This window comes from Oncorhynchus mykiss, chromosome 5, assembly GCF_057628025.1.
Source record: "Oncorhynchus mykiss isolate SJ-2025 chromosome 5, ASM5762802v1, whole genome shotgun sequence".
Classification (NCBI taxonomy): domain Eukaryota; kingdom Metazoa; phylum Chordata; class Actinopteri; order Salmoniformes; family Salmonidae; genus Oncorhynchus; species Oncorhynchus mykiss.
The window spans coordinates 54,916,761-54,938,608 of NC_143026.1; the positions used below are offsets into that span (position 1 = coordinate 54,916,761).

Sequence of the window (21,848 nt, forward strand, 5' to 3'; positions counted from 1 at the left end):
GCAAGCAGAAACACACACACACACACACACACACACACACACACACACAGCGCTGATAACAAGCTCTCTGCCATTTCGTGGCGCTGCACTTTGACAGATGTTGCACTTTGACAGATGCCGTATGCCCCTTAAAATTGAACTCTCGGCATCTCCGTGAAAAAAATAACAAGTGGTGGGGAAAGTGGGTTTGTTGGTAAATAAAGAGAGACGGAACTTTCTGGAGTGTTGTCTTCAGAAAGAGAGGCTGTTTATTTCAAGACATGGCATATGGGGGCGTAGTGAGATACACAATGGGCTGGATGAGTCTCTTCTCGTCACTCATCTTGAAAAAACACACAAAAAAAATCAATCCATCCACCATCATTAACACATTGGAAAAGGTTGATGATTTATGATTGAAATAGCATGGGCGAGTCTAGAAAAACAAATCGATACAATTTAAGGCCAAGTGTCAAACAATAATGCAGGCACTAAGGATGGGGGTGTGAGCAGGCAGGTCTGGGCAGATGAGATGTCGCCATTGTTTGTGTGCATCTGTAAGTTGCTGTTTGTATGTATAAGTTTGTATATGGAATGGAATTATATATATATATATATATATATATATATAAAAAGAAGAGGTGGCGTCCTTAATGACACCCTATTCCCTACATAGTGCACTACAGTGTATGGAATAGGGTGCCATTTGGGACACAAACCTCATCCGGACCTGCAGAAGACAACTAGGAAAGCTGCCGTTACCGTCAATATTACTCACCAACGTGCAATCATTGGACAATAAACTAGGCGAGGTAAGATCACGAATATCCGACCAATGGGACATCAAAAGCTGTAATATCCGATGCTTCACAGAATCGTGGCTGAATGACGACATGGATAGCGGGATACACTCTGCACCGGCAGGAAAGAACAGCACACTCCGGTAAAACGAGGGGGGGGGGGGGCGGACTATGCATATTTGTAAACAACAGCTGGTGCACGAAATCTAAGGAAGTTTCTAGATTTTGCTCACCTGAAGTAGAGTATATTGTGATAAATTGCAGGCCACACTACTTGCCTAGAGAGTTCTCAGCCATACTTTTTGTGGCTGTTTATTTACCACGACAGACAGATGCTGGCACTAAGACCGCACTCAGTCAGCTGTATAAGGAAATAAGCAAACAGGAAACCACTCACCCAGAGGCGGCGCTCCTAGTGGCCGGAGACTTTAATGCAGGGAAACTTAAATCAGTTCTACCAAATCTCTATCAACATGTTAAATGTGCAACCAGAGGGAAAAAAATATTACCTAGATCACCTGTACTCCACACACAGAGACGCGTACAAAGCTCTCCCTCGCCCTCCATTTGGTAAATCCGACCACAACTCTATCCTCCTGATTCCTGCTTACAAGCCGGAAGCTTACAAGAAATCCCGCTATGCCCTGCGACAAACCATCAAACAGGCAAAGCGTCAATACAGGGCTAAAATTGAATCATACTACACCGGTTCCGACACTCGTTGATGTGGCAGGGCTTGCAAACTATTACAGACTACAAAGGGAAGCACAGCCGCGAGCTGCCCAGTGACACGAGCCTACCAGACGAGCTAAATCACTTCTATGCTGGCTTCGAGGCAAGCAACACTGAGGCATGCATGAGAGCATCATCTGTTCCGGACGACTGTGTGATCACGCTCTCCGAAGTCGACGTGAGTAAGACTTTTAAACGGGTCAACATACACAAGGCTGCGGGGCCAGACGGATTACCAGGACGTGTGCTCCGGGCATGTGCTGACCAACTGGCAGGTGTCTTCACTGACATTTTCAACATGTCCCTGATTGAGTCTGTAATACCAATATATTCAAGCAGACATCCATAGTCCCTGTGCCCAAGAACACAAAGTCAACCTGCCTAAATGACTACACGTAGCACTCACGTCCATAGCCTTGAAGTGATTTGAAAGGCTGGTAATGGCTCACATCAACACTATTATCCTAGAAACCCTAGACCCACTCTAATTTGCATACCGCCCAAACAGATCCACAGATGATGCAATCTATTGCACTCCACACTGCCCTTTCCCCCCTGGACAAAAGGAACACCTATGTGAGAATGCTGTTCATTGACTACAGCTCAGCGTTCAACACCATAGTACCCTCAAAGCTCATCACCAAGCTAAGGATCCTGGGACTAAACACCTCCCTCTGCAACTGGATCCTGAACTTCCTGACAGGCCACCCCCAGGTGGTTAGGGTAGGTAGCAACACATCTGCCACGCTGATCCTCAACACTGGCGCTCCCTAGGGGTGCGTGCTCAGTCCCCTCCTGTACTCCCTGTTCACCCACGACTGCATGGCCAGGCACGACACCAACACCATCACTAAGTTTGCTGATGACACAGCAGTGCCTGATCACCGAGAACGACGAGACAGCCTATAGGGAGGAGGTCAGAGACCTGGCCGGGTGGTGCCAGAATAACAACCTATTCCTCAACCTATTAACCAACACTAAGGAGATGATTGTGGACTACAGGAAAAGGTGTACTGAGCACGTCCCTATTCTCATCGACGGGGCTGTAGTGGAGCAGGTTGAGAGCTTCAAATTCCTTGGTGTCCACATCAACAACAAACTAGATAGGTCCAAACACACCAAGACAGTCGTGAAGAGGGCACGACAAAGTCTATTCCTCTTCAGGAAACTAAAAAGACTTGGCATGGGTCCTGAGATCCTCAAAAGGTTCTACAGCTGCAACATCGAGAGCAACATCGAGAGACTGGTTGCATCACTGCCTGGTACGGCAGTTGCTCAGCCTCCGACGAAGTAGTGCGTACGGCCCAGTGCATCACTGGGGCAAAGCTGCCTGCCATCCAGGACCTCTACACCAGGCGGTGTCAGAGGAAGGCCTTAAAAATTGTCAAAGACCCCAGACTGTTCTCTCTACTACCGCATGGCAAGCGGTACCAGAGTGCCAAGTCTAGGACAAAAAGGCTTCTCAACAATTTTTACCCCCAAGCCATAAGACTCCTGAACAGGTAACCAAATGGTTACCCGGACTATTTGCATTGTGTGCCCCCCCCCAACCCCTCTTTTACACTGCTGCTACTCTCTGTTTATCTTATATGCATAGTCACTTTAACTATACATGTACATACTACCTAAATTGGCCCGACCAACCAGTGCTCCCGCACATTGGCTAACCGGGCTATCTGCATTGTGTCCCACCACCCGCCAACCCCTCTTTTTTACGCTTCTGCTACTCTCTGTTCATCATATATGCATAGTCACTTTAACGATACCTATATGTACATACTACCTCAATAAACCTGACTAACAGGTGTCTCTATATAGCCTTCCTCCTCTTTTTTCAAATGTATTTTTACTGTTGTTTTATTCCCTTACTTACACACACACACACACACACACACACACACACACACACACACACACACACACACACACACACACACACACACACACACACACACACACACACACACACACACACACACACCTTTTTTCCCCCGCACCATTGGTTAGAGCTTGTAAGTAAGCATTTCACTGTAATACAACACCTGTTGTATTCGGCGCACGTGACAAATAAACATGATTTGATTTGAGACCCGAAGCCGGATCATTGTTGTGCTATAGGCCCGCCGATGGCTGCTTTAACCCAGTCAAGGCCCTGTCTTACTTGCCTCTTCTATGGGTGCTCGATGGACCTAGGATATAAAAGTGTGTGTGTGCGTGTGTGTCTGTGTGTGTGTTACATACTACCTCAACCAGCCTGACTACCTGGTGTCAGCTACTTTTATAGCCTCGCTACTGTATATAGCCTGTCTTTTCACTGTTGTTTTTATTTCTTTACTTATCTATTGTTCACCTAACACCTTTTTTGCACTATTGGTTAGAGCCTGTAAGTAAGCATTTCACTGTAAAGTCTACTACACCTGTTGTATTCGGCGCATGTGACAAATACACTTTGATTTGATTTTAGTGTTGAAGGCCTGGGTGAGTGTGCCTCTACAGGATGTCCGTTCTTGACCTCTCCTGACCTCAGCAGCTGGCGAGGGCCGAACGCAGCCCAGGCGTAGGGCCGGCCAGATCCGGACAGACAGCTGCTGGGGAGGTGCGTGTGTGTGGTAAGAACGTACTGTAATTACTATCTCATTCTAACCAAAGCTGGGGAATAATCCAATTTGGAGTAATTAGATGGCAGTAAGCCAACAAAGACAGTTGCCCATGTTCAACATGTCAAATAAGAAGATTTGATTTTTCAGTGGGTGGAGAATCAGCACATAAATTGTAAATCAGACCTGCCAACCTGAAGAATTATTACGAGTACCACTTCAGCCCCCCCCCCCCGGAACACACGACGGCGCACCCACTGCTTAAATCCTAGGCAAATGCACTTTTTATTATTATAACGATGTTGCCGGCTGAAGATTGCCTCTGTAGAAATGGTGGGCCATAGACTGGTATGGGTACTTGGTAATTGGCTGCTCTTTAGTAGCTAACTAGAAATCATGTTTAAAATCACAGGAGGCTGCTGAGGGGAGGACGGCTCATAAGAATGGCTGGAATGGGGAAGATGCAATGGTATCAACCACGTTAGATGTATTTGATACCATTCCACTATTCTGCTCCAGCTATTGTCAAGAGCCCGTCTTTCTAATTAAAGGTGCCACCAACCTCCTGTGGTTTAAATGTACAAATCAGGGCTCTCCCTGGGATTTTCTGACAAGGTGGTGCTGATGTAGGCCTAAAATTAGGTAGGGGGAGGTCCGGAGGGTGTCAGTCAACTTCCCCTCAGGAAAACCTGTAACTGCCATTTCCTGAAACCTAGAGTTTTAAAATTATATATAAATAAGAATTTGTTCTTAACTGACTTGCCTAGTTAAATAAAAGGTTAAATAAAATGTTTATATAAATGTTTTATTTAACTAGGCAAGTCAGTTAAGAACAAATTTTTATTTACAATGATGGCCTACCCCGGCTAAAACCCTAACCCGGACGACGCTGTGCCAATTGTGCGCCGCCCTATGGGACTCCCAATCACGGCCGGTTGCGATACAGCCCCGACTCGAACCAGGGTCTGTAGTGACGCCTCTAGCACTGAAATGCAGTGCCTTAGACCGCTGGGCCCCTTTGTTTATATTAAACAATGTAGCCAACACAGAAGGCTTGTGCTTGACTCTGAATGAAATTGAGGCGGTTCTCAATGACACTAAAACAGGTCTCGGTTAACTTTAGGTCTAATGATTATTGTAATTAATAGGTGTCTTTATGTGGATAGGCTAGCAAAAATGTAAACTGGCTTCTTAATAACTTTGTTTGGGGAGAAAATGTTGGGAATAATCCAATGCAGTAGTCTAGCTTCCTGTAGGCCATTTGGAATATGAACCAACTGAACTCGGCCTATATGAGCTCATTGCAGATCTCCATTCATCAAGTTAGGTCTGACTACCAGACCACCATTCATTTAACATGCCTTGTTGTTGTTGGTGAACGGACTTATCACATCATGCATCATGGCATGCATTCTGCAGCTATACGCCTTCCCATCTGGTTTCTGAGACAATCATTTGTTTTTCAACAGGACAATGACCCAACACACCTCCAGGCGGTGTAATGGCTATTTGCCCAAGAACGAAAGTGATGGAATGCTGCATCAGATGACCTGGCCTCAGGGTGAAGGAAACAAGTGCTCAGCATATGTGGGAACTCTTTCAAGACTGTTGGAAAAGCATTCCAGGTGAAGCTGGTTGAGAGAATGCCAAGAGTGCGCAAAGCTGTCATCAAGGCAAAGGGTGGCTACTTTGAGAGCTGCCATCTGGCTCAAGGAAGAAAAATAGTACCAGAGATGGAAGAAAAAGCGAGACATACCAGTCACAGTTTTTTTCTGGTTCTTTCTGGTTCAATTGCACTAAGTACACCAGACCCAGCTGCTATCGCATTGGTGTCTATGGGAGAGCCACCCCCTTAAGTGGCCATGAACTGAAAAAAGTCCAATGCTAAGGCCTGACTCAACTATCTTAATTTATTCACCATCTTTGATAGTACTACGACTACGGGGGGCAGGCCGGAGAGGACATCTTGAGATTTTCCTCCTCTCCCAAGTCCTCTAATCAGAGTAGGGTCACCTGGCTAACATTGCGTGTGCGCAGGCTAACCGCTCCCCGTGCGTTGCACGCTAACCGCTCCCTGCCACCGTACCATACAAAGGCAAGCTTAATTGGCTACGCAGCTTAGACTGGCCGAGTAAAAAAATGACACCAAACTATTTTATTTACCTCTTTTTCTGCAGGGGGGCAGTTTTAGGGGGGGCACACTGGCACAGCAATCCCAGTCAGTTCAGGCTGAGTTGCAGTAAATTAACTAGAACAATTTGATTGGCATTTTGATCCTCGCGGAGAGAAAAAAAATCCTTGCTTCGGGCCCGAGGGGGAGCAAATATGTAATGGGAATTTAAATTAATACGGCGTGCAATACTACGGACCATTAGTTGGCTGAATAAATACAAGACTTGGGAGAACAGACACAGTAATTACAGTCTTAAGTAAACATGGTGGGGGAGTTGAATGACTGGTATTGACTGGCTGGTTGCCTGGTACGGACTGTATACTGTGAGGGAGTTGACCGGTTGGTAATGGTATTAAATGACTGGTTTTGACTGGTTGGTACAGACTGACTGGCATGGACTTACCAGAATATACACCAGCTTTGTTGGCGTGGGCTTGGTGAGAGTTTGGCCGATAGGTACTGAAGTTTGAAATGTATTAAGAGTTTTGTCTGGCTGGTACTCGACTTACGTAAACTTGGTGTTTTATCTGGTTGGTATTGGACGTTAGAGGGAAAAAAAAAAGTGATTTTGACTGATAGCCACATTTTGACTGGATCGATAGAAACACTGTGTGAGTTTGTCTGCGCCTCTGTCTGGCACCTGTCCTCCTGTCTGTCTGTCTGCCCGCCACGGTCAATCCGTCTGTCTACTCACTGGAGTGGACCTGCAGGCTGCAGGAGGAGCAGGAGAGCAGCGGGCTGGTGCCGTCGTCACCCGTGTGAGAGTTGGAGGGCGGCGGCTCGGTGTTGCCTGCCCCGGCGCTGAAGCACATCTCGGGGACCAGCGGATGGGTACGGCTGCCGCAGCGGGATACGCTGTGGTGGTTGGGGGCACCGGGACTGTCGGTCGGGTAGGAGGAGTCCTTCTGGAGTTGAATGAAACAGGGAAGGACGTTATAGAATATTGTTGGGTTTACCGGGTGGAGTTCAGACCTTGAAAGAGATGGAGACCCCGTAGACTGTTGAAAAAGAGGAATAAATCCAAAATGGAACCTTAAATGCAAAAATATTATAATAAACATAATATATTTATTTGAACATCATGGTGCCCAAAGGTTCATTGTGCCAATTATTATTATTATTTCTTAAAGGTTTCCACATGAAGGCACCATCATTTTCGCTCTGTTTGCAACCCTGAAGAAGGCACTCCGTGCCAAAACATTGATTAGGTGTACCCGTTAAATTGCTGGGAGCATATTTAGGGTGTGCAACCTCCTTTCCTTGTACACAGTTGACCTCCGTTAGTATGCAACCCTACATATCTTTTTGGGCGTGCGTCAACAAATGTTTCTTTACTAAACTTTCTATCAAAACGACAGAGCAAACGGTTAACTTTCTTTGACATAGCCCGTAGTTGTCAAAGACAACTGTTGCCTGATTGCGATGTTGACGGTGTTTGTGCCGTTGCGATCCATGACAGCATATACATTGTTCTATTTTAGTCTATGTTGTGTGCCCTACCTGTGTGTACGGACAGAACAGAGTGCATACGGCACAGTAGGGTTCCAGGGTAGCCACGGCCGCGTTGAAACCCTTCTCGGCCAGGAAGTTGGGCGTGCGGTTCTGCCACAAGTGGCCTGCCTTCTTCACGTCGCCATCCAGTGGCCAGGGGGAGAAAAGTTCTGCTTAGGGAGAAAGGAGAAAAAAAGACAAGTCAGATCAGTGGGACTGGATGAACACAGAACAAGCACGCATGCAAGGATGTATGCTCTGTCCGGCCTGCAATGCATATAACACAAGGCCCAAAACAATCCGCAATACTGTGTTTAGACCTAACCAGACAGGAGAATACAAACCCTTCGCCTGCGCCTCTCCCTCTGCCTCCCTCTGCCTCCCTCTCCCCATCTATCGCCAGGCAGCTCAAAGTCACTTTGAAAGCAGTTAATTCGGAGTCATGATCCCGGGATCAATATGTGTCAGTCATGAAAGAAAAGAATAGGGGAGAGAGGTCGTGGGGGAAGAAGGGAAAGACAGGAGTCTTAGACTTCAGCTACGCTACACTACACTATGTCACGCTGTGTCGTCATCAGCGTTGTGTCAATGTGACGTTCTGTCTACTCCAGAAACCGACCAAAAATCTACTTTATTCCTCATTATTTCAATTCACGAGATAGGATGAAACGCTCGTGTCAGCCATCAATAATTGAACCTCTGCGATTTCTGAGCTTGGACGTGACGCAACACGGACAATACAGCAACTAAGACTGATTTCAAAGGAAGCATTCCCTAATTTGCTGATGGCAATGCCAGACGCCTGCTGGCTGTAGTGTAGCACTGACCAACTTTGTTTCGTTTTTCTTCTACCATTTACATGCTTTTAGCATCATGATAATAGACCTGGTCCCAGATCCTTATCGTGCCGTCTTGTCAAATAATAACAACCCTAGCAGTTGGCTGGGAACAGGCTATCATGACAAAGCCACAGTATTATACTGACATTGTACTGAGTATAAAGACTGTGCTACAGCGTGGTCACGCAGAACCCACCTTCGTCACTAGATGTCTCCTGCTTGACGATGGACAGTGGGGATCGCATGGGGGGTTTGCTGAGGGGGTGCCGGCGACTCTTTTTCACCTCCATCCTCATCTTCAGCTGCTTGGAGTAAGACGATGACTGAGGGGGGGTCATACAAAAAGGTCACCAACAGGTTATTGGGTAAGGTCCTGGGTTGGAATAAACATTCGATTTACCTCGAACCACAATCAACATTAATAATCAATTAATCTATTGCGTTAACCTGACAAATCTGAACCTAATGGGGTTGAGTGTCAGCTAGTTTTAAGTCATGCCTTTTCATAAGCTACTGGTTTAGCCCAGTGGCTACGCTGTGCAGATAGATATGCATTGGATTAAATCAAACACAATACTCTATCAAGCCTAATGGAAAGGTGTGACCATTCTAATACAACAGATTTCTATCTGCAATGTTCAAAAAACGTTTCACGCTAATGATCGGACACCAGGTGTGCAGACGCTCAGACCGATTGGTCAATTAAAGTGAGAGACGACTGGCCGAATTAGAAGTTGCTCTGCATAAAAGTCTACTACGTGATTAAAATATACACGAAAAATCTTCAAAGGAAGCCTCAAAAACACAGCATGACAATCTGTGCGATTCAAATGCCAGTGTTATGGTTGTTCCGTGATCCAGGGGTGAAGTTTCCCATAGGTACAGATCTAGAATCAGCCTTCCATCTACCAATCCTAACCTTAACCATTAGTGGGGTATAGGGGCAACTTCACCCTATGGCATTCCACCAGTGCTTACCTGCTGCATACCGTTCACATCAAGCTTGCCCTCTGCTGGTAGGTCTGTGTCATTGCTGCCTTTGGGCTGCTTTGGGGTCTGCGGGATTTTAAACGTGGCAAACTTCTCAAAAGCTGCTTGGAAAGAGTTCATGGGGTCGGAGGGCAGGGCGGGTTGTTTCTTCTTCTTCTTTTTCTTCTTCTTCTTCTCGCCATTCGCCGTCAAGTGCAGCAGGTCTACCTGGGGGTCTTGTAGGCCTACCCGGCAAGATAAATAACAGAGAGGGATTACTGCCGGGGGAAACACGGAACCTCAATGCTCCTTCCAATTCAAAAGGTGAAAAAGGTTATCTAATCTCTGTACCACGTATTGGTTCTGACAGGCATTTATTTGGATACTAATTTGATCAGGCACCGTGTGATTTGGAACTGCAATGTCAGTTAATCTCCCCGAATTAACCAAATTTAAATGGAAACTGACCCTAACGCTGTAGCCAACTTGTGCCTTGTGATACCTCCACCACCCTCCTCACCCTCACCTCCTGGCTCCGGGGGGTGAACTTCCCCGTATCAACGATCAGCTTCCCCCTCCCCCAATCCGAACCTTAACCATTCGCGGCGAAAATGCAAAACTGATCCAAGATCAGCGACGTCAAACTACTTCGCCCTACACCCTCACCTCCTGCGTCCTGGGCGGCAAGGGCTTCCTGCCTCTCCCGGTCCTCTCTATCCATGGCCTCCAGGGTCTGCAGGGCCTCGCGGGCCATCCTCTCCTCCCTGTCCTGCCGCCGCTGGGCCTCGCGCTCCTCCACCTGCCGCTGGTAGGCCACTGCGTCCAGCTCAATGCCCTCTTCCGCCAGCACCTTGACCTCCTCCAGCTTCAGCCGGCGCAGCTGCTCCTTCTTCTGCAAAGCCCTGGGGACGGAGGGATGGGGGAGATTGGGACATGAGTGACTGAGGCTTGTTCATTAGAAAGAAAGAAAGAAAGAAAGAAAGAAAGAAAGAAAGAAAGAAAGAAAGAAAGAAAGAAAGAAAGAAAGAGAGAAAGAGAGAAAGAGAGAAAGAAAGAGAGAAAGAAAGAGAGAGAAAGAAAGAGAGAGAGAGAGAGAAAGAGAGAGAAAGAAAGAAAGAGAGAGAGAAAGAAAGAGAGAGAGAGAAAGAAGAGAGAAAGAAAGAGAGAGAGAAAGAAAGAGAGAGAGAGAAAGAAGAGAGAAAGAAAGAGAGAGAGAAAGAGAGAGAGAGAGAAAGAAGAGAAAGAAAGAAGAGAAAGAAAGAGAGAGCGAGAGCGAGAAAGAGAGAGAGAGAAAGAACGAAAGAGAGAGAGAGAAAGAGAGAGAAAGAACGAAGGAGAGAAAGAACGAAAGAGAGAGAAAGCGAGAGAGAAAGCGAGAGAGAGAGAGAGAGAGAAAGCGAGAGAGAAAGCGAGAGAAAGCGAGAGAGAGAGAAAGAGAGAAAAAGAAAGAAAGAAAGAAAGAAAGAAAGAAAGAAAGAGAGAGAGAGAGATAAAGAACGAAAGAGAGAAAGAACGAAAGAGAGAGAGAGAGAGAGAGAGAGAGAGAGAGAGAGAGAGAGAGAGAGAGAAAGAGAGAGAGAAAGAGAGAAAGAGAGAGATGCAGGACTACAGAGTGAGACACCAGAGTCTAAAGGTTGCTTTCTTGCTGCACACATTTCCACGTCTGACTGACAAAGCCTGGCCTCACAATTGTAGTGTGTGAGAAAGTGATCGACAGTGACGGTTTCCCCCGGCGATGTAATGCCACAGTGTGATTGGCACTATGCGACCTGACCGTTGTCCTGGCACCTGAGTGAGACCGCAACTAGGGCTGTGGGAGCCATGACATGTTGTCAGCCTGTTATTGCCATACAAAAGAGTGCCGGTCTCACGGTAATTGACCGTTACTTAACATAAAACACATTTAGCATCTCCAGGCCTCCACAAATACAAGCAGCCAGTGCACGCGTTTGGAACATGTGCATTTCCAAAAGAAAAAAAAGTTGAATGAATCCATTTCATTTACACCGTCACGATAAATCCATTCTTTATTTTCGGCAGGTTTAAAGAAACATATGATGAAAATGTATTTCAGAAGAACAGAATAGGAGTTGGCCTACTGTATGTTATATGGCTATGTGCCATGCTGTAGGCTGTAGGCTTGTTCATTTAGCAGACAAGATATGCTTATATGCCATTATTTTATATTAGGCTATCAGATTTTATAGTAAGAAGATTATAATTGAATAAAATAGAAAGGATATTTTTCCCCATTCCAGAGCGGCTACGTTGAGCGTACAAGTGATCATTTGAAACAGGTCCTATACGCTCGACTTAAGAGTTATTTGACAAATTTTGTTGTGAATGACACAAACCTTAGAAGGCCTTAGATATTTTTTTAAAGATATATGGGCTGAATGATGATTTGTGTAAAGTCGTAAAAAAAAAAATGCTTGCGCTCTGCTCCTTGCCTTAGGACACACACGCTGTTCTCTCCAGCCCTCATCATGTGATCATTATATCACCCGTCAGACTATTCTCAATTTAATCTCGTCTTTACTAATATGTAGAATTTGTTTCGAATGGGCAGGAACAGGGGCAAGAGGAAAAATACACATCATCCGATAGGAACGGAAGCCACTTGCCCACTGGTTCCACCCACGTCGGGAAGGCACTCCTGTTATTTTGCCCAAACTCTGTATGCCATTGGCTCTGCAACCCTGAACCTGCAGCTAACCCGGTGCTTCATTTGAGAAACCAAGTGAAATCTGGTCGGGGACATCGATAGCAAATTGTGTTTTCACAACGAAACATCTGTTGACAGCCCCTCTCTCTGTCCTCTGGTGAAAGGAATGAAGGAGAGAGAGAGGAGGAGATGGAAACGCCCAGTGGCGAGGTAATGACAGTCTATTCATTGTGAAAATATATATATTTTTTTAAATGCCCTATTACTAGGCTATTCAAAATCAAATACAAACTCACTATAATGTAAGGCTAACTCTGAATTTGTTTAATTTAGGCTGGACCAAGTATGTACCGAAGATATCTTAAAATCAGTTTTTGAATGGTTTTCTGCCTTCTGTAATATGCTGGTAGGCTATGTATTGTATAACGGCACAATCGTCATTTTAATTCATGGTTGTTGTTTATTTGTTTATTTGGGGGGGGGGGGGGGGGCATGGGCTCATATACAGGCCTATGCTATGCATCAGCGCTAATGTGCACATGGGTGTCCTGGATGAATCATCGCCTTAGAAAGCGCTGTCCGCGTCGTTGTGTTCGGTTCTTCGACAACGTCCACGTTTCCCCACTCAGTTTCAACCTGTCACTGAACTTTTTTCTTCAAATTGATCATCACAGTGAGGCGAGTTTTAAAAGCATGATACTGTTTTGATGATAAGTGTTTGATGTGATTTTTAGATTGCATTTGCATTGATGTCAGAGTGGTTAGTGGGGAAAAAGAGCCCTGAGTGCCAGGCCATTAGTGACCTGATGGTCGATTAGCGAGTTGGGTACAACCAAGACATGTCCAGAGTGCATAAGAGGAGATTACCGTGACTCAACGGTCACCTGGAATTTGACTGCGGTCGTGACTCATGACTGCCAGTGCAGCGGTAATGGGGTCACCGCAAAAACACTATACACATACTGTAGCTCAGAGTGCCCTGTTACTAGGGTCAGGAGTTTTTTCCCTAACCCTCGTCATTCCATCTCTTAGTATGAATGTACAGTATGTGGTATGCAATTATGCTCTTGTACGGCCAATGATGCCCTTCGTATTGACCCTGAGGGGGGGGGGGGGTTATGAAATTCAATTGTATAGTAATTCTTCTGTAATTGTGCTGCCGGTCCGTCTGTCTCCCCTCACCTCTGGAGCAGCTTCTCCCGGTAGGTGACCCGGTTGGCCCTCCAGTGCTCCAGCTCGGGGCTGTTGAGGGTGGTGGGTCGCTGGTGGTCCAGCACGGTGCCGTCCTTGCCCTGTTTCCACTGCTCATAGCGCTCGGGCTGCAGGCAGCGTACGAACACGTCCATAGAGATCTTCACCATGTCCTTACGACACGTACACTGTGGGGGGGGGGGGGGGGGGTTGGAATGAGAACAACTTTATTATCCACACAATGTGGAAACACTGCAGAATAGAGAGGGGGGGGGGCGGGTAGATACAGCAATGAGAAAGGAGGGGTTCACACAAAGTAGACAAAATCCTATATCAACATCTTCCATTTGCAAAACATTTTTTTTTATGATTTCCTTTGTTGCAGCAGCAAGAACCTCACACACAGACATTTCGGTCAAAATCCTTCTTTAGTGTGCGTCACTGAGAATATACTAAATCCAGATAAAATTGGTTCTGTGGGGGTGACACTTTGACCTTGAATTCTATGTCCACTAGAGATTTCAATTACCCGAAGTCAAAAAGAGAGTATACGGTACATCAAAGAATGCCGCAAAGTCGACATTGACTACTGCTAGGCGGTGAAAAAACCCCAGAACTCTCAATAGGTTCCTATTCAGGATCCTAACAGTCACTGGCCAATGGGGTTGAACAGATTTCAGCATTACAGATTTACAGGTTGAAATAAACTAGGATCATAGGCTCAAATCCTCAAGGATTTATATCCAGTTAAACTGAAAATGGGAGCTTTCACAAGGGACAGGAAACATGACTAAAATAGACTTTTCAAACAAGAGGAAATCTGAACTTGTGGCATCAAGTCTAACTGAACAGGACTATACAGCCAGTAAATAGCATTCATTTGAGTTCCCCCCATAAAATAAAAAGAAAGAGTTCAAACGCACAATATAAAGATATCTCAAAATGACACTAAATGGGTGACAATGGCATATTTTTACTTGCAATGGAAGGAAATAGGCGTTTTAGAGAGAGAGAGAGAGAGAGAGAGAGAGAGAGAGAGAGAGAAAGAGAGAAAGATAAATGGTGAGGGGGAATGGATGGATGGATGGATGGAGAGAGAGAGAAGGAGAGAGATGGTGAGAGAGGGGAAATGGAAAGAGAGCAAGAGATGAAAATAAAACTAATTTTCTTTTTGGGCCCCGGTAGGTGTATTATATTTCTGCTTTATTTCCTGAGCTGCGCTGAGAGGCCTTATGTTCAATTACTGGGAACATTCTTCAGGCCTGCCGCGCCTCAGACAGAGACAGGCAGAACAAGTGGAAGGAAGGAAGGGGAAGAGAGAGAGCGCGAGTGAGCGAGGGAGAGGTACTGGATGGAGAGGAGGGAGGTGGTTGTGGTGGTGGGGGGTTAGTAATAACCACAACAACAAGAGCTAGCCCCCCCCCCCCCCCCCACTGCAAACCAATATCCACACACTACATCTCATCTAGGCAGCACTTGAGGGATGGAAGAAGGGGGGGGGCCCGACGGATGAAGGAAAAAGGCGGCTGGTTACCATGGTCAGATTGGGGACTTTCATAAAAACGTCACCTGGAACAGAGGAATAGGTGCGATAAACCAACAACACAAATGAAAAGGAGATAAATGTGTCTCTTTGCACTGACGGCTGTGTTGGGAATGGGGGGACATATTAAGAAGCGCACCAGAGGAAGTAGGAACCAAAAAGATCACATTTCTGTCGTATAAAACTATTAAGGGAAATGTATAAATGTACCATTTCCGAGAGGGGTGGGTTAGAGAGGGGAGTACATGCTATGCTTAGATGACTTCATTATCGGATGAAAATGCATTTAGAAATGTACAAAATGTCTCCAAAACAACGAGTGACCCCAAGGCCTTCTAACCAATGAGCCCTATAGCCTACTTCACTTTATATCTTAATGAAGTTTAATGATCGTAGGAGAAGTCCTGAGGCAATGTCGCCCCCTATTAGAATAATATCCAACGTTAGGGGAGCGCTTAAAATTCCGCCACCCAACCGCTCTGGTTCCATCTGTCATCCTTCACTAAATAGGTCTGGACGTTTACAGTCTCTGGTCCCATTGGCAGCAGTGACTGACAGAGCTCCTGTTTAAAAATCCCAATATTTGTGATTCCCCTTCCAGCATTTGGGAACAGCCTGCTCCCCCTGTGTGTGCCACATCTGTTTCTATGGGTACAAGCACTATTCATGACACAAACTGTTCACGCCCATCTTGCTGGTGGAGAGAAGTGTGCAGGTTTAAAGCTTATTTTCTACAATTCTACACAATGTCTTGTCAATTCTACACATTTTGCAGCTATAAAGCACATTTTCTTGCAATTCTAGACATTTTGCCATGTCTAATGTGTATTCGTGTGATATTTGAGTGACACAAAAATTAAAACAATATCTACGTTTTTTTTTTTGGGGGGGGGGGGGGGGGGCTGACATGGGCTAGTTCATCTGGGCATTGCTGACAAGCTATAAATAGGTCTAAGGTCTGCAGTGACTGACATGGCAGGACTGAAGATTCACTAGCCATTTTCAAAAATTCCACCTTTTGCATTCTACTATTACAACTTTCAAGAGTAAGTTGGAAGCAGGGACTGTGTCCCTTTAAAAAAGACCCCCGGCGGGCCTCCCGAGTGGCGCAGCGGTCTAAGGCACTGCGTCGCAGTGCTAGAGGCGTCACCACAGACCTGGGTTCGATCCCAGGCTGATCCCAGGCCGTGATCGGGAGTTCCGTAGGGCGGCGCACAATTGGCCCTGCATCGCCCGTGTTAGGGGAGGGTTTACTTGGCTAATCGCGCTCTAACGACTCCTTGTGGCGGGCTGGGCGCCTGCAGGCTGACCTCCGTCGTCAGTTGAACGGTGTTTCCTCCGACACATTGGTGCGGCTGGCTTCCGGGTTAAGCAGGCGGGTGCTAAGAAGCGCCTTCGCCTCCTGAGCTGGTTGGGGAGATGCAGCGAAGAGACAAGATAGAAATTGGGGAGAAAATGGGGTAATTATAGACCCTGGTGCCCCCCCCTTACGCCCCTTCGATGCACGCCCCACAGTTTGGGAACCACTTTGCTAAAATGGCATGTATTAATATTTTACTAGACACGAAACAAGCTGCGTTTTGTAACAGGGAACATGCTCTCTTATACCGCGCATGAAAGTGTTACGGCGAGACAAACAACAGTCACATCTTAGTGAACTTTGACCAGAGTCATGGAAGTCCATCTAATGCGGAAATGTACAAGGCTTGAAATAGTGACCGTGTGAAGTTTGTAAGTGAGCGTTTTTATTTGCTGTGTGGAGGTGTGTGATTAAATCACATGTGGTAGGTTTCATAAGTGTGTGTGTGTGTGTGTGTGTGTGTGTTTGCCCTCCAGCCTCAGTTGCAGAGACCCTGCTAACGAGCTCTTCCACTGGCCAAACCAGACAAACTCAAATAATGACTTGCTCGCTCCCCATCGCACCGCTTTCTCCCCTCGTTTAATGACAACAGCTGCACAGAGTGAGGAAGAGGAGAGAGAGAAACAAAAGGGGGGGGGGGGGGGGGGGTCAAGTTTACAACCGTTAATGAGTCTGTAGTGTACTGTACTGTCTCTGTCCTCTCGCCTGCACCCATAAGAGAGTATCCTTCAAGTTTACTACAGATCGGCTGGACTTTACCTGGCATTAGGACGCGCGCAGGCTTCCAGAGGAAAAACAAACATTCAGCAGCACGAGACAAACTCCATTTGTTTGAAATGAATTTAGGAAGCTTTACTGAGCAGGTAGAGGAACGACAGTGGTTTTCTGGGGAAAGCTCAAAAACAAACGCTAACACTTTCATGCATATTGCATAAGGAAGCAGTCACAACTGCCATCAGGGGGGGACAAAACGAAAGAACGCAAGCTTATTTGGGCACAACTTAGTGGGCGACGTCAGATTCAGTGACGCAGCGTTGACTCCTGCCGCTGTGCTCTGATTTTCTAGTCGGAGCCACCAGATATTAACATGGCAGTCTGTTGTCAGTTCAGCCCGGCATTATCACACAATAAGAAGTGAAATGACAATACACACACATTGTCTATAGCCTGCTCAAAATCAAATCAAACTTCATTGGTCTCATACACATATTTAGCAGATGTTATTGTGGGTGTAGTGAAACGCTCCCGGCCTAGAGCATACGCAAGAATGCACACACACACACACACACACACACACAAACCCACCCACCCACACAAACCACAATGATAATGCTTTAGTCTTCGGCATCTCCAGCACTCCTTATCAAAGCCCATCAGCTCTAACCCCAAACAAACAAGCGTACGCAAACAAATATCACTATTCGGAGAGTGAGTCATCTGCAATTCTCTTTGAAAGATGAAAGGAAGGGAAATGAATCTTCTATTCATACAGCGTGATGAACGTCCTTTCACAACACTCCGTTCTTGGGGCCCACAGGGAACTGGCGCCACTGTCGTGTAGTGTCTCGCCTGTTTATTCAGCGTTCTCTATGCGCACAAAGCGTGAAAAATAGAGGCATTTTGGGTTTACATTGACACTGCCTTGGGAGGCTACAATGAGATAAGGGTAGCACGGTATCATTGCTCTGTGAACAAACATAGCCTACCAGAGTGACTGCAAGGGAACTACTAAAATCAAGAGGACCGCAGCTGTAACTAGTAGGTGCTGGTAGGCAGGACAGATGGCTGTATCGCATTAGTGGATACTCACACTGCCCCCCAGGGCAGGTCTACCAGTTTTGACAAGCAGGAGTGACTTTTTTGTAACAGGTTAGGAGAATTCATGTGCAAGTTAGGAGAATTAGGTTAAGGTTAGGAAAAGGGTTAGGGTTTGCTAAATGTAGCTACAACCAGGAAGAACAGTCTTGGTTTCTATTAATGCAGTTCGGCAGACAGATGGGTCAGCTATTACAGCCTCTCAGCTTTAGTAGACAGGAAACTTGCAACAAGCCACACAGCCCAAAGTGACAGATCCTGCTCGAAGGACCATCTTCCCTGCCGCGTCAAGAGGAAGAGAGTAGGGCTTGGCAGAAAGGATGGAGGGGAACTAACGAAAGATGGGAAAAGGAGTGGACAGACGAATCCGAGAGAGAGAGACAGAAAAAACAACAACATATGGCTTTCTTGGTGCCCAAGCTGTTCTTTCTTTCACATTGCTCTGGCACTTTCCGGAGCAGCCTGTCAACTCGCTGACACAAAATGGAGGGCAAAGCGCAAAGCTGACCAATTCGTCTCTATCAAATTCAGACAGAACTGTGAGGGAGGGCTCCCTGGCCAGTGGAATGTGACCAGCGTTGAGAAGGGTCTGGGTGGGGGGGGGGCACGGCTGGGTTAAGTACGTCAGAGAGACCGTGTGGGGAGGAGAGGGGCTTCTAGTAGCCCTCTGGTTCTTAAAAACAGTTGGCCACACAGAGAGAGCAGAGCCCACTACCGCAGCACACTGAACTGGCGACCTCGTAACTCTGACACGCAGCCAAGCAGAGACAAAGAGGGACTGTGTGTCGCATCATATGCGTGTGTGCGCCGACGTGACACAGCTTACAGATGATCCTGTGACGCGGGTCCCCTTTGCCACACGATAAACACGCTACACACAGAAACACGCGCCGATTACCTCATGCTCAGGGCGTAAAACAGCTTGTGTGAGCACTGGGCTGTGGAACCGGTATTCCAAGTATGCAATTGCATGATTGTGTATGAGATGACAGGTAGCATGCGTAGCAGAGTACAACACATGGATTTCAATCTACACTAGCGGTCCGCAAACGCAAATACTACTTAAAGCTAGCTTTAGTCAAGGTGACCGCTAACTTCAGGGCTACGGGACGATGGCGTCACGCTAAATCTAGCTGCAAACGCCCCCAACTTCAAATGGCGGTCCGTTACAGTGCTGTGTGTTTTTATAGGGGACACTGAGGTGACCGTCTGGTCGAGTGTGCATTGACCCACCTGCGTTGCCATCTTGCCGTAGTCGATCCAGCGCAGGGTGGCAAAGTTGGTGGACTCGGCGCAGTTGAAGCCGTGGTTGAAACCGGCGTGGTAGCCGTAGGGAAAGGTGACCATGAACTCGCCTTCTTCCTGAGTGATCTGGAGAGAGGGAAGAGTTAAAAGCATAACGTCCCTCTGTCGACGTTATGATACTAAACCAACAGGACGCAGTGGTATAATCGAGTGTTACTTCCACATGAATGCATATCTGAACATTCTGTTTCGGTTTGGATGACTGACCCTGAAAACTGTAAAATAGTCGCATAAAAATGTTCAGTCGAAACACACAAAAACACACAAACATTAAATGTACATTAACTGACTGAGCATGCAAACTCATAAAACTTCATATCCATATATCGCATAAGAAAACAGTGTTATTAACCCAAGTTTTGATGGGCGGAGATGTGCCAAAATGACGAAGTAAGTTACACTCAAGGAAACTCCATTTGGACAGATAGACTTGGCAAAAACAGGGAGCGCAGGGCTAGCTCTTAATATCCACAATCATTAAGTGCTGATGGGAAGGCGGATTTGCTTTCTCAACACCCCCCCCCCTTCTCTTCCTCCCTCCACCTCTCCCTCACTTGAGCTGCCTAGCGGCGCCGGCTCCTAGAGAACCATTTGCGGCGGTACAAGCGCAATTAGACTGAAACCAGCGAGCATGGCGCAGGGAATTAGCCAGCCCGCGCAAATCAACATTTGCATTTGGTTGCGCTTCGTTCTGAGGCAGGGCCATCACTTACTGAGAGCCGGAGAGGCTGAAGAAGACACAGCTCACCGGTCCCCTCTGCATCTCTTCGAAATTAAGCCTGACAAATGATTGAGGTTTCTATTTCGACGCTCCTGGGTTTTCTGTGTTAACTATTACATTGGCAACCCCTGACAGAAATATGACATTATTTTTGCACTCAAAAACAAAAAGTTTTCTACAGCTGAACTTCAAATTACGCTAGAAGTTTTGGATCCTTGCTCTTAACCGCCTCTTCATCAATTCACCTCCTCTCTCCAAGAGGAAGGCATAATCTGTTCGCTATAACCATTGACTAGTTAGGACTAGCGCTCATGATCGAGGAGAGAGGCACATGAACTCAGCCTTAAGGAAGTGTAGTGATGGGAGACAGGCAGGCAGTGAGACGGAAGAGAGAGAGTGGGAGGTAAAACAGAATAGTCCCAATATCAAAGGCCTCCTCTTGTAGCCTCAACAAAGCACAAAGCCGCTGTTATTTTTACACTCAAATCAAGGGAGATCCTCTCAGTGTGTGCCAGGTAACACGGTCCCTGTGATAACGACACCCCGAAGGAAAACGGAAAAAAGGGAAGAGAAAAAAAGGAGAGAAAAAAAAAAAAACTTTGGGGAAAAAGCCGAACTCTGCAGACAGTAGAGAACTGTGTATGCCTGCATTAGAAACGTACAATTTTTTTTAATCTTCGATCTATTTCGCACCGTGAGAGTTTCTATCTCCTACAATTATTATCCATAGAAAAAAATTAACATAGTGATTCATTTTCTATCGCAGAAATGTGAAAATATGGAAATTGAAATGTAACCAAGACTCATGGCTCAATCTCCATCATCATTTAGTGTGAAGTGAAGCTATGGTCTTTATATAAAGATGTCATCAATCTCATTATCAACTTTTCAATACTGTGTGTGTGTGTGTGTGTGTGTGTGTGTGTGTGTGTGTGTGTGTGTGTGTGTGTACACTGCATATGCCTATTTGTGCGAGTAACGGAGTTAAAAACATACGGTAAGCTCATTCCCCCAGCTAGCTTGAAATGTTGCGGGTGGAGCCATCCAATTTGTACCTTTTGGGTGGCTCAACCCGTTGGAATGTTGTCGGGAGGGGGGGTCACATGTACTCTGAAGCAGAGGATCACTGGTTCTAGACCAGTGTGGGTCAGTCGGACAGCGGAAGAAGCTAAGCTGCCAGCAGCACACTTGATCCCCGTTACATGTGCACGTGTTGCGCAGGCCCACGTGTTTGCGCACATGTTGGCGCGTTCCCTTCTACGTCCTCCGTCCATCCATCCACTCGTCTTCTGTAATTTCCCCATCGTTCATCCCGTAGGTTGACAGGAGATCACCCTCACATCGACACCAACTTCAGCATGCCTCCTGACCCAGCCATCCTCATCTAATGTGCCATTAACCTCCACTTTGCTCAGAGATTGGCAGGCTTTCATACACCCCCATTCATTTTTTTATCTGCGGTCGGTGCTAGAGTCAGCGCGTCATATGGCGTGTGTCCCAAACGGAACCCTATTTTCTATATAGTTCACCACTTTTGACCCGAGCCCTATAGGTCCTGGTCAAAAGTAGTGCACTAAATAGAGTGCCAATTTGGGACACAGGCATGCGCTGAACCAAGCTTCCATGTCCTCTTACAGGTTGAAGAATTGCAATTGTGGTTCAGCAGAG

General features: G+C 46.5%; 1 protein-coding gene across 2 annotated transcripts in view; it reads right to left on the bottom strand.

The window, feature by feature from the left end:
* The window catches only part of kdm4b (lysine (K)-specific demethylase 4B), an 87,879-nt gene that overhangs the window by 16,484 nt on the left and 49,547 nt on the right, over positions 1-21,848 (bottom strand). For both annotated transcript variants that reach the window (XM_090235178.1, XM_036977812.2), the window contains exons 8-14: positions 19,388-19,525; positions 13,428-13,624; positions 10,247-10,482; positions 9,590-9,825; positions 8,808-8,934; positions 7,782-7,942; positions 6,976-7,186 (exon numbers count right to left, since the gene is read on the bottom strand). In XM_090235178.1, coding sequence (XP_090091304.1) covers positions 6,976-7,186; positions 7,782-7,942; positions 8,808-8,934; positions 9,590-9,825; positions 10,247-10,482; positions 13,428-13,624; positions 19,388-19,525 — 1,306 coding nt within the window. The remainder of the gene's footprint in view (positions 1-6,975; positions 7,187-7,781; positions 7,943-8,807; positions 8,935-9,589; positions 9,826-10,246; positions 10,483-13,427; positions 13,625-19,387; positions 19,526-21,848) is intronic.